This window comes from Trematomus bernacchii, unplaced genomic scaffold, assembly GCF_902827165.1.
Source record: "Trematomus bernacchii unplaced genomic scaffold, fTreBer1.1, whole genome shotgun sequence".
In the NCBI taxonomy this organism is placed as follows: domain Eukaryota; kingdom Metazoa; phylum Chordata; class Actinopteri; order Perciformes; family Nototheniidae; genus Trematomus; species Trematomus bernacchii.
The window spans coordinates 1,081,593-1,095,304 of record NW_022987513.1 but is presented as its reverse complement, the minus strand read 5'-3'; the positions used below and the strand labels follow the sequence as shown (position 1 = coordinate 1,095,304).

Here is a 13,712-nt window from a genome sequence, read left to right as displayed (position 1 = left end):
TGGCCCAGAAAGAGAGTACAGCCGTCCCTTGGGAATAGTAGAGCCCGACAGAAGTTCTATGGGACAATCGTACGGTCTATGGGGAGGCAATGAAGTAGCTCGTGTTTTGTTAAACACCTCCTTAATGTCTGAATAGCAACCAGGAACTTTAGACAAGTCAGGAAAGTCAGAAGGTTTAGAACAAATGTCACTGCTATTACCTGACCCCTGCTTAAAGTTACTAGGTCTGCTACTCAACCCTGTTTCACTGGTTAAACATGAACGAGAGCACTCAACCCCCCACCCTTTCACCTTTCCTGTCTGCCAGTCAACGTGAGGGTTGTGTTTAACAAGCCATGGGTACCCCAAAATGAGAGGATGTTGAGCAGAGTTAAATAAGTGAAAACTAATTTGCTCTCGATGTTCCTGATCTACGACTAATACCATGGGCTCAGTGCGATGAGTAACTGTACATAAAAGGCGGCCGTCCAAAGCACTAGCCTCTAAGGGCTGATCTAAAAGTACAACCTTTAAATTCAAACTCTTAGCCAGCTCCCAGTCTAACAAACTCTCATCAGCCCCAGAATCGACTAATGCATCCTGAGTCACAGTCTTATCCCCAAGCTTGATTCGTACCTGCATTAATTTTCTGACTGGAGAGTCGAAGGAAGTCACTCGGCTCACCAGCGTCTTCCTTCCTGCTGATGAGCCTGATCTTTTGCCGAACAGGCTGCCGAAACATGACCCTGCTGGCCGCAGTAGAAGCACCGCCGCTCCCGTAGACGGCGCTGACGCTCCTCCGGCGTGAGTTTGGCTCTTCCGAGCTGCATCTGTTCCTCCGCGGCGATAGGAGGCGCTGGTCGCTCTGGAGATGAAGTCTGGGAATTCCTCTGCCAAGTGTAGTATTCCCTCGGTAACTCCCGTCTGAAAGGTGGAGTGGATACTGCATTCCTTCCCTTTTCCCGCTGTCTATCAGCTAGACGTTGATCAACCCGGATAGCCATGGCGATGAGCGAGTCCAAATCTTCAGGCAGCTGTAATGGAGCTAACTGATCCTTTATGGGATCCGCTAACCCATGCAGGAAAGCATCAAAGAGAGCCGCCGAGTTCCACCCACTCTCCGCTGCCAGAGTACGGAAATCAATTGCGTAATCCGCCACTCTCCTCTGCCGCTGTTTAATGTTCACCAGGGCTCTCGCTGACTCTCTCCCGGGTGATATCTGATCAAAGATCTTGCTCATGGTATCCAAGAACAGTTCCAATGACTGACAAACAGGCGAGCACCGGGACCACTCCGCTGTTGCCCAGGCTTCCGCTCTACCCGTCAGATGAGAGACAATAAAAGCTACTTTAGCTTGATCGGTGGGAAATGCTGCGGGCTGGTGTTTGAAGTGGAGATCGCACTGTACCAGGAAGGGACGACAGTTTCCAGAGTCTCCGGAGAATCTCTCCGGCGAAGCGAGACGGATCGTAGGTGACTGCATGGGTACTTGAACGGGGATATCAGCAGACCCGACCCCCGCTGAACCGGAAAACTCTGCCGCAGGAACACCAGGGTTTGCCACGAGGTGAGTCAGTATGTCCCGCATCTTTTCAGCCAGAAGATTTATTTCTGTCGTCACCGTAACTTGAAAGTTGTCTTGACGAGCATGTAAATCCTGGACCCCTTGGTTGATTGCTGACAGCTGTCCCTCATGTTGATGAAGGCGTGTACCCTGCGCCTGCAGGGCCGTTCTGACTGTAGTGGAATCGGCTGAGTCCATCTTGTTTGGTTGGTTGGTTCTGACACGAAGGGCTCTTTAAGAACTCAGATGCGCGATTCCTTTGCTTTGGTAATAGTCTTTATTCATAAAGATCACAAAGCTTCTCAATAGTCTTCTAGGATCTACTAGGACATTTCCACAGAATCCTTAGGTTCAACTAGGTATCTACAAAGTCTCCGGTAACAGCATGGATATCATGAAGAGACAAGACGAACCAACACAAGACAAAGGGAGAGAAGGACTATATATACACACACACACACATTAGGTAATGAGGCACAGGTGGACCCAATCAGGGGCGGGAACAACAATCAGTCTGACCGGTGACACACAAAGACAGGAAGTGCAGACACCTGGAAAGATAGAGCAGAGTCATGTCACAATAAGACAGATAGACAAACACTAAAACCTTACAAGTAGTTGTTGTAGCAAACACCGTGGTGGTGGCTTAAAGCCCACCTCCGCTACGCGCCGTCCGTTAGATGAGCCTGGTTAGATTTAATAAAAGAAGGAGTTCAAAACACCGGAATAAAGGTTATAACAATAATCTGATTTTACTGGTAAAAAACACTTATACAAGTTTACAGAGTACTCTGGACTTCCAGTTCCACTGCCGGGCAATACAGGTATCGGGACCAGCCAGTCAGAAACAGGAAGCCCAGAGCACTCCGGACTTCCAGCTCTACTGCCGTGCAACACAGGTATCGGGACCAGCCAGTCAGAAACAGGAAGCCCAGAGCACTCCGGACTTCCAGCTCTACTGCCGTGCAACACAGGTATCGGGACCAGCCAGTCAGAAACAGGAAGCATTTTGCATGAATAAACAACAGTATTCATAAACATATTTTGGGGCGGAGATGTGTTGACTCTTCCGTCCCATTTTACTCCGAAGCGAATCAGAGAGTCCGTGGGGAGGAGCTGTGTGAGCTGCTCACTCCCCCAGGTGTTTTTACTGGTTGGATTCACTTCTGGTCGGGTCCAATACAGCGAATCAGAGTTCTGGGAAAAAAGTATGTTTCTTCTGATGGAGCGTGAGATTTTCGGAAGTACACAAGGACAGAGTCAATCTTTATCTCTGCACCTGTATTCACTCCTTTACTTTCCCAAGGAATATTTCACACAAACTATTCTTTCCCAGACAACCAAACATTGTACACAGATATATTGATGCCCAGAAAGGACCTTGAAAAGAATATGTGTGTGTGCTGGTGGGAGGAGGTGTATGTGTGTGTAGCAGGATATCTGGGTCAGTGAGTGTATAGGATTACAGTTCAAACAATACATGTTCACTAAAATACAGTTCAAAATAATACATGTTTACTTCAATACAGTTTAGAACCATATCTGTTAACTTTATAGTGCAGAAAGTATGCAGAAAAAAACCTTAATTTTCAAAGAAAATATATTTTGGTATTTTTTTTATTTTGTCAAATTCTAAGTTATTTTCAAAACAGTAGCCTACTAAGACATTTTTGTTATTGTATTTGTTTATGATTCTTTGAGAAATACGGATTTCAAAATGATCATTTGTCTGTGCTCTTTCCTTTCCCTGACCAAGCAAGTACATATTACACTTTGTTGATTAAATCGCAAATCGCAATATGACTTTTTCACCAAATCGTGCAGCCCTAAATGACGGTACTACAACTTCCGTGTCAGTTCGCACAAAAATACTTTTTGAAAGAGACGTCAATCAGCAGGACACTTTTCTTTACGTAAATCAACTTACCAATATCCAGTTATTTTTATACATCCATGCTTTCTTCCAGAAGTCTTCAAACTTTCTGACAACACTGACCTGACAGACTGATAAAAGCAGTGGCGTACCGTTGGGCTTTAGCTGATTGAGCAGTCCTTTCTCAATGGAGAGAGAAGCCAAGGAAGATAGTCTTACTTGTCCAGTTGTGTTCCTTGCGTAGGTTTTTATTCGTTTGAGAGCCGAAAACGAACGCTCCACAGAGGCTGAAGACACTGGGATTGTTAGGACCAGCCATGTGAGTGCATACAGTTCTGCCTGCTGTCTGCAAGGCCTGTCGTCCGCAAAAAAGTCAGGAGATCACCTATACTTTTACAAAGAAAGTTTGACATGTTATACATGACTTTTATTTATGACTATTAATATCTTTGTACATCCGGCACTAAGCTGAGATCCTTCCACGTGTGCAGCAAGATGCTGGAGATCTTCTACCAGTCTGTTGTGGCCAGTGCACTCTTCTTTGCTGCGGTCTGCTGGGGGGGCAGCATCAGAGCCGGTGACACCAGCAGGTTCAATAAACGGATCAGGAAAGCTGGATCTGTCATCGGCATCAAGCTGGACCCCTTTGAAGCTGTGGAGGAGGAGGACACTGAACAGGCTGTTGTCCATCATGGATAACCCCACCCATCCTCTCCACCTGCAGCTGGACAGTCAACGGAGCTCCTTCTCCAACAGACTGCTGCAGCTCCGCTGCCACAAGGACAGATACAGGAAAACATTCCTGCCCACTGCAATAACACTGTACAATAAATCACCTCTGGCTGGAAGAGAACTCTCTGCTCCATAGTTTCTCTTGTAATAAAACCACGTTGTATATTTTACACATATATAATCTGTTCAATATTTTATAATTAATGTTCCATATGTCATATATTTATGTATATATATATTTGTATATATAATATCTTGTCAAAAATGTATATTTTCTATTTTCTTTTCTTGTTTATTTCTAACGCACTTGTTTTATTGTCAAATGCGTTGTCTTTTATGCTGCTGCAACAAAAACAATTTCCCAAATTAGGATCAATAAAGTACCATCTTATCTTATCTTAGCCTTGAGCCACTCATTTTGATTTACAGTTGTAGTTCTCAAGCAAATCCAGAACCAACCATGCTAGATCCTGTGCCCTTTTTTTGTCTGTAACATCCTCAAACTTTAAAAATCTCTCCATAACCCCCATTTCAGTCACGTACCTGATTACATATAAGAGCTGCGCAGTGTTACTGAAGTCAGTCGTCTCGTCGAACATAACCGCTACAAACTTTGTTTTTTTTAAATCTCTTCTTTGATTTGATAATTTAATACCTCGGACACTGCATTTATTAGATCATTTTGAATTTTTCCTGAAGTTCCTGTAAAAACTGTGGCTGTGTCAAGATGGTTACGCAAGTCGGCATCATGCTCAGCCAACAGCGTTAACAACTCCATGTCATTTCCTCTATTTAGCGAATCTCTGGATTCATCGTGTCCTCTGAAAGATAATTCTTGTTGTCCCAAAAAGAGAACACAGTCAATAGGCGCTTTCACACCAAGTACTTTTCCCAGGAATAGTTCCCGGAACTTTCCCCCGGAACTTTTATTTCCTGGAACTATCTAGTAAATCGCGTTCACACCATAATAAGTCCCTGAGGAAGCCGCTGACGTCACTTCTTCTTCTTCTGCTTTGGGTTTACTGGCAGGCCGCAAACAACTTCACGGCGTATACTGCCACCCGAAGTCCCCGGCCGGAAGTCCCCAGAGTTGGGGACTGGCTTCAGTGAAGCCTTCCGAGTAAATCGCCAGAAGCGCCGACACCTCCTCATCACTCCACCGCTCCCATGTTTTCTTTTGTGTTGCCATAAGTTAGTCTCTCTCCGTTGGTGCGATGGGCTAATGCTAATGCTAATGCTAATGCGAGCAAATAAAATGGTGGCTTCATAAAAACTTTTCAGAATTTTACGGGCCGTGGTTTGCAATTCGCCCAGCCAATCAGAAATTGGAACCTTTTTCTCCCCAGGACAGTCCAGGGACTAAAAAGGGGTGAAAAGGTACGCAAAACAAGTTCTAGTTCCAGATCTTTTTGGTATGAACGCAAAATCCCAGGAACTATCGGTATTATTCCTGGGAAAAGTACTCCGGTGTGAAAGCGCCTGTTAAGGTGCTTCAGGATGTCTCGGTTCCATCTGACCCTCTCATTGTGGATGCTGATCTCCCTCTTCCTCTGCTCATCCAGCTGGAAATCCACCCGACATTCACCGAAGGTTTTTAAGTGTACCACTGACATCATATGGCGCTTGGAGCTTTGGTGAAGCTATTCAGACTGTCAAAGCCAGAATCATTCCATGTCCCTTTACTGGTATTAAACAATAAACATGGCAAGCAAAATAGCCTGATGTGCTCGGTGAAGGCTGATTAGCACTCATAGTTGCATTCTTTGAAGTGGCGCACAAAACCTTTGCCAGCCTTTGTTAATGCATCCAGTGTGGGTGTTTTCGCATTTTTCTCCAAAGGATGTCTTGAAAAAGGCTTTTTCAGTAGACTGGCAACAAGATCTTGTTCAGCAGTGGCAGCGGCAGTCATATTCGTTTCACTCTGGATACGAAAGAAGTTCATGACAGAAGTTTAGGGTAGCTCAGGACACGCTGCTAGGCCCAGGGGGCGTACTGTCATTGAACATCAAAATCTGATTGGCTGATGAATCTGTCACTAATGCTTATTACCAATCAAATGTGTTGTCTTTCAACAAAAGGCTAGCAGTATCTGTTGTGCTGGCCCCCGCCAACTAAAATAACTGCGAGGCATTTAAGTGACTTTTTGATGTAGGAAATTCCAGTTCAGCCTCAACAAAACCTTACTTAATTTTGTAATTTTGAGGATATTATACTATTAAAACTTGTGTTTAAACAAAAAAGGCAAGTGACAGAAATCATGCCCAGTTTTGAGGTCTTAGTCAAAAATGAAAATCGCATACAATCTACAGCCTGCTGTTTTCAGTGATGTGTTTATTTCCCAGGAAACAGAGCAAACAGCAACAACACTTCCAATCCCATGAGAGAGGATTTATTCTCAACATCTCTCATTAACACCACAAGCAGATTAGCGGGGCCCTCACTGGTGGCCCAAAAGAGCTGATCTCAGCAGTTTGTTGGTGCTGGGCTTCCAGTAATGAGCTAGTCAGACAGCCCCCTCACCTTTTGTTTGTCCCCTGATGGAAGTATTGTTTGGCCCAGCTGCATCTCCATGGAAGTGGCTCGTTGAAAGGCAGCCCCTCCTCACCTCAGACCCCTTCTCCCACCAAGTTTCTCATCACATCCTGGTGTGAGGCACCAGCCCCTGGCACAGAGCCCAGATGGCATTTTCTCCCTGCACAACTTTCATCTGACCATAAAACACAACCCAACAAGGACAGGTCTCCCTGAAGGAACCATTAAGTGCTAAGTGAACAGGCAGCCATTTGAAACCCTTTATTTATCAGCTATTCTCTAACCCGGGTCTAAAGACGTGCTTGTTAATTAAATATTCAGTTGAGACCCAAACAAACAAATATGTTAAATGTGGTCAGAATGGCTGTGTGAAGAATGGCCTCTGCTGCTTTCTATTCATGCAACCGCTGCAAACTGCTAGCAGTGTGAACTTGGAACGGTCTTGCGTACAACAACACCACCAACATCCAGGAATATACAGAAACTGTTACAGGCTACATCACCAAATGCATTGAGGATGTGACCCACACCAGATCCATCACCATCAGGGCCAACCAGAAGCCATGGCTGACAGAAGAGGTCCACAGGCTGCTGAGGGCCGCAACATCACCTTCAGAGAGGGCTGTTCTCAGAGCAGCCAGGGCCGACCTAACCCGTGGCATCCGGAAAGCCAAACGACAATACACCCGGAAGATTACAGCACACTCACCTCATTGTAGCGAAAATGGGCCCAAATATCACCTCGTTTCTCACTCCCAAGCAGTGGTGGCGTGACTTTTTCATTGTCTGTCATTTTGACGTAAAATTATCGGGTCTGTAGACATAAGCATCTCAGCATTGCTGGTGACCCTGCCCATCCCTCCACCTGCCTCTTCACCCTCCTGCCTTCAGGGAGGTCGAGCACCACCTGACTAAAGAACAGTTTTTTACACCAGGCTGTCAGGAGGCTGAACTCTCTCCCCTCTCCCCCCTGGACTATAATGGCGCAGTTCCACTACAGCGCGGAGCTCGCTTTAAGCGTGCCGTGTCGTGCCGTGCCCGTTTTTGGTTGCGCTTCCACTAGGCCTAGTACCGGCCCGGCCCGGCCCGGCCCGGGGCCACTTTTTCACGTCTTTTCTGGCCCGAGAAAATTGTGGTTCTATCGAGGCCAACAAACAGGGCTGAGTCGGGCTGAGTATGCTAAACTAGAGAGAGGAGCGCTGGCAAGGGGGCTACAACTACAACAAGATGAACATATTTGACCGTGATTTAATTGTAATACACGTTTCAAAATGATGCCGAAGTAACAGCATACTGATACCGGTTAGTAAAAACCATGAATTAATGCTTTGACAAGTCTGCAGACTGCAGAAAAACCTTTTAAAATGCGTGTTTTCTGAATGGAGATTGGCTAAGCTAACGCAGTATATGCTCCGACCGTCCACACTCACAACAACGGCCTACAGACATAAATAAAGCAGCGACTGTATTCGCCATGACACAGGCAGTCTGTGGTTTGTACTTGTTTAACTTTTGTCTAGTTTCTGAACAGATATGAGGAGCTGTGAGCTCTGAGTGCTAACAGCTAACGGCTGATTTTTTTTTTCTGGGGCTCTCATTGAAGATGACGTCACGGCTCCGCCTACACTGCGTTACTATAGATACTACCCCAGTTCCTAAACTGTAATGGAAATGCGCCATAAAGTGAGCCAGTCCTAACCAGGCCTAGCCATACCGAGTGAGGCCGTGTAGTGGAAATGCGCCATTAGTGTACTTGTAGATCAAAATGATTATGAAATCTTTTGCATAACTGATCCAAAATTAGAGCTCTGACCAGCTTGTGATTTCACCAAAGCTGTGCCTTGTACTGGAAAAAATGCTGCATAGAATTCTTCCATAGTGATTTGTTGTCAAAGTTCCTATTTAAAGCTTGGAGTTAAATATACAGCAATTTAAACATTTGAGCAGTTATAAAGAGGGCTCCTCAAAAGGTGCTTCCTTCTGTTATCCCTTGGGTTACTTGTTCCAATAAATGAGTTCAGAATTGCACAATTTAAAAAACAAACAAACTCCAAAGCAGCTAAAATAAGTATTCCTATTACTTTGGCCACATGTTGCATGCTTTGAGTTTGTATCTCCACATTAACGACAGTCGGCTTCTAATTAGCTGCAAATAGCAGCTGATAAACCTGAATTTAGAATCAACTGCCAGCAACTCCATCACCTTAGTGTCACCAATGAAAAGTGATGATTCATTTCTAAAAATGATGTGCATTGTCAATAATAATAATGCAAATAATGTGAGTGTAAGTTATTGTTGTGCAAACAAAAGGCAAATCAACATCAGGCAAAAACATTAGTTTATTTGGCCTAAAAGGGCCATAAATAAAACTTTATTCTCTCGATTTACAAGCCACAGGATGTCCATGGCTGTCTACCACAGCACTGAAAACATCTCATTCTGGCTCAGTCCACAAACACATGAGACCCCTGGGAGGTCCCCTGAGCCGCTGATAAATCTGAAGGCTCTCTTCCTTACTTCCTTAGAAAAGTAAAACAAAACGTGTTAATACTGTACCAAACTGGAGGCAGAGCAGTGGGGAGAGGAGGGGGCTTTAGAAAGGGCTGTGAGTGCGGTGGGGAAAGCTGGAATCAAACTGCAACAACAACAATAATAACTATGAAAAACCCTTGTTTACGTTTGTTTTTCTCAAAGCTGAAGCACAATTTGCTTGGCTTTCAACCACTGCACTGCCACTGTTCCTCCATCTCCTTTCTTCAACAGTCCATCCTCCTTCCTGTGTGTTTTGCTTAAAATAAAGAGGAAATCATATTTATAATGATAAAACCTGTAGCAGCAAAAGAGTAACAGAGGAATAAGAGCTAGAAGCGAGAGACCCCTGGCTTTAGAAGGAAGGCATGGGTTAAGAGAGGTCCATGGATGTGTGCCTGTGACGAGGGAGGTGTCCGGCCAGGCCCCCCCGCGCTCATCTCCCCTCGGTGGGCACTCGGCCCATGGCGGCCATGACGCGGCTGAAGCGCTCACTCAGCTCCAGGGTGGAGAAGCTGGGCAGCTTGGGGGGGTCGTGGAAGCTTTTGATCTCCGTGGAACAGTCCAGCAACTTGGGGAGGAAGTCGGTCAAGCGTTCCTGGAGGTTGGCTACCAGCAGGAAGAGGAAACACACAGAGAGGAAGTCAATGATAACAGTCTGACATAACAATGTGCTGATTACTAAACACAGAAGTCGCAGGATAAATATTTTCAGAGTGATACCACAAGTAGTATGAAAACATGTTCCACCAGAGGAACAGATTGTAACTAACAAAAGGGTCTGGATGATAAAACTTTTCCTGAACGAAGGCCAGGAGCACTCTGAGGGCTGATACTGCAGCAGACTGACAAAACGCTGAGTCTTCTACAATCCCGTTTCTCCACCAAGAAATGATTTGATTCTGTCTGACAGCACAAAGAATTGAGCAAATTTGCATCCATGCCATTTACTTTATATTATTCCTTGTCCAGGTGATCGGCACATCTGTTGAGGCCTTTAAATGTTAGCATGTTGGATGTTTCAATGTTACACATGATCAGAGTTGGGTGTAACGCGTAGTAACCAACTCTGATCATGTGTAACATTGAAACGCGTTACTGTAATAATATTGCTTTTGTCGGTAACGGAGTAATGTAACGCGTTACTTTTATAATTCAGTAATCACACTACAGTTACTAACATTGCCCGACACGCGTTACTTCGTTACTTTTATAAAATCAGTAATCACACTACAGTTAGCCTACTAACATACAGAATTACTAGATCTCCCTTTGACAAACAAGAGGGATTTCCGCCGCAGGTTTATATTTACCTAACATTTGCGCGACTTGCGCGTCCACATGCAGTGCATAAACATGGCTGAGTCAACAGCGATAACTTTTGAGGGGTGGAGGTATGCCCATTATTTTGAGTTCGTCCGAAGAAAGGACAGGAATGTGACGGTGAGGTGCAAACTGTGTCCAGGGGCCTCATTTATAAAGGGATATACGCTCAAAAAATGGCGTACGCCAGTTTCTACGCAATGTTTGCGATTTATAAAATACTAACTTGACGGGAAAATGTGCGGTCCTCCACGCAAACTCTAACCCATGCGTACGCACTAAGCACACACACGGGAGGGACGAGAAACTGCGACACCGTTGGCAGAAGGAAGAATGGAGAGAAATATGTGGAAATAATACCATAAATAAAATGTTACCTCTCATTTATCAAATATGAAGAATTCATTTTCAAACATTGATTAAAGCCAATCTTAAAATGATTAAACAAACGCCTGTTTGAGACTCCTCAGTGCACACAAAAACATAACTTGGAGAAATAAATAAATACGGATATGTTATTTAAAACCACCTCGAATATGTTGTGTTAATGTTATGAAATGTTTTCTCATAAATGATGCGGTAAGCAGGAGGACAGAATTACGTCTAAACTGACGCCGTTTTGCATTTCTATAGGTTGTAGATACGAGCATGGTTTTATATACTATCACGTTTAATCGTGTTTTATGCCGTTTGCCAAGACTTGATAAGTCGCTCGTAAAACACAGGAGGTATGGAAACTAAGAACACCATATGTGGTAAATTGTACAGCTAATATAACACAATCCATTAGTTGTATTTCCTTTAACTGGTGGATTATGTATATATAGTTGCTGATCGACAGCTGGAACACAAACCACCAAATACAACAAAAATAATTCAGATCCAGTCGTCATGACTACACTCCGGAGGGATTCCCCCATCATTTCTTACAGTTTCTCATCAAGGGGGGGTCTCCTGTCCCCGGGACAAACACACTGCCTGAGGAAGGTTATGTGTATTTTTTTTGTCATTAATTTTTTTCGGACCACTTATTTATTTATTTTGGTGACGATCCGACCTCCATGCTGCTACTCTGGTTCAAACTGCATCCACCAAACAATATGATTTATCTCCACCTCCCCACAATAACCAAAATCTGACACGGTGTGAGATGTCTTTTTTAGCTGTTCTATCGTAATTTCCTGCGATCTTCTTCATGCAGTCAGTCAAAATGAATGAATGAATGGGTGTTTCTTTGACTATTTATAGGCAAATATGGGCGTTACGAGTCGATTGTGATTTATCAAGGGAAACAGGCGTAGGGAGTGCCGTACGCACTTCCCTCGCCGGTATGCAATGTTTTGTGAATCGGAAAATGGCGGAAAATGTATGTACCTATTTTTGTGCTTTGTACTACGTAAGCAACCTTCCTACGTCAATCCTACGCAAGGCGTTATAAATGAGGCCCCAGGACAGAAGCTTTCATCCACTGCTGCAAACACAACGTCAAACCTCAACTAGCACCTGCAAAGACAACATGCTAACGTGAAGCTAATAGCTAAGGAGGACCTCCGAATCCAGAGTGAGGATGTTGAGTAAAGTAACGAGTAAACAGCAAACACGCAAAGTTATATGATAAGGCCCTCTGTGTCGCGAGCGTGGACGGGGGGCTAGTGGAGCCTCGCAGCGGCGAAAACTGTGGCGTGCTTACACTGTAGGTGCGGCGCATTTGCGCTTCAGATGAGGCTCCCTCCACAAAATGAAGCACCCTCTGCAGTCTGCGTGATCTGCCTGTTGGGAGGGGCGGCCCAGCGAGTAAAGTAACGAGTAAAGTAACGAGTAACTTTATGTAGAGAGTAACGAAGTAAAGTAATATATTACTTTTTTTTAAAGTAATAAGTAATATGTAATATATGACTTTTTTTGAGTAACGACTCCATCACATGACAAAACATGCAAACTAATAAACAATTTCAAATGTTTCTTTTACATTTACTTAAGTACATTGATTACAAATGTGAGGTACTTCTACTTTTCTTGTGTATTTCCATTTTAGGTTGCTTTGTTTTTTCTACTCGGAGGGAAATATTGTAATGTTTACTGCACTACAGTTTTAAGATGGCTTTATTTACTAGTTACTTTACAGATTCAGATTATTATAGGTTCATCTACATTGCAGCGGTACAATAAAATATTATGAGCTCCACTTTTAACAGCTCTAAGTGATGAACACATTAATGCGTCCCAGCTTATTATCAATAAATATTAAAAATATTATTCTAAAATGTACTTTTTGATGCTCATACTTCTGTACTATGTACTTTAACTTATTACATGTTTTGAATGCAAGACTTTTACTTGTAACAGAGTGTCTTTATGCTTTAGTAGTGCAATTTTTACTTAAATGAAGTTAAAGACCTGACTACTTGTTTCATTACTGCCAGCATGTCTTGTGATCTCTTAAAGGTTAGAGTTTTGGGGCTCCGACTTTCTCTGACGGAGCATTTACTCATGGCTAGGAAGCTCTGGATTCACCTCATTTTTAGACTTGTCTCCATGTGTTCTTCTAGATAAAACATTGAGATTTCCCCAATGGAAAAGCCTTTCCTCATAAATGAACTGAGCAGTGGCCTGATTATGATGACCTTTGGCAGGTGGAATGTACTAGTGACCCAATCCTTCCTCCTTCCTCTCTCCTCCTCCTCCTCCTCCTGGGACTCACACTCCATCTCCTGGCCCAGGTAGGAGCACCAGCGGTTCCTCATGTCCTCCACGGCCAGCAGGTCCCTCTCCGTGTCGTGGATGAGCAGCAGAGGGATGCAGGGCACCACCAGCTCGTTCATGATGCCCAGACCCGTGTTCACCTCTGCCTCTTCTCCAGACTCAAACATGGCCGCCGCCTGCTCGTTCAGTTTCTGCACAAGAAATATACAGAAAATTATACAATTGTCGAGTACATTCAAAGGCTTTATTGTCATAATCACAGCTACAGTGTAGTTATGTCTCACTTGGATCATGCTCCATATTTTGGATCTGCAGTTCTTCCCATAGCGGTTTGAAGACCTCAGATCTAGACCCTAACATGAAGTATCTTTGAAGTCTTTAGGCCCTGTGTTCACAAAGCGCCTTTTTCTGAGCCCCAGCGTCTTTTTTTATTGTTTTCGATGAGGGGTGAGCACATGTGGCCCCCTCGAAACAA

General features: G+C 44.1%; 1 protein-coding gene across 5 annotated transcripts in view; it reads right to left on the bottom strand.

Moving 5' to 3' along the window:
* Window positions 1-9,002: 9,002 nt before the first annotated feature.
* The window catches only part of usp25 (ubiquitin specific peptidase 25), a 36,281-nt gene continuing 31,571 nt past the window's right edge, over window positions 9,003-13,712 (bottom strand). For all 5 annotated transcript variants that reach the window (XM_034153415.1, XM_034153428.1, XM_034153436.1 and 2 more), the window contains 2 exons: window positions 13,236-13,428; window positions 9,003-9,820 (listed from right to left, as the gene is read on the bottom strand). In XM_034153415.1, coding sequence (XP_034009306.1) covers window positions 9,648-9,820; window positions 13,236-13,428 — 366 coding nt within the window. In that variant the 3' untranslated portion in view covers window positions 9,003-9,647. The remainder of the gene's footprint in view (window positions 9,821-13,235; window positions 13,429-13,712) is intronic.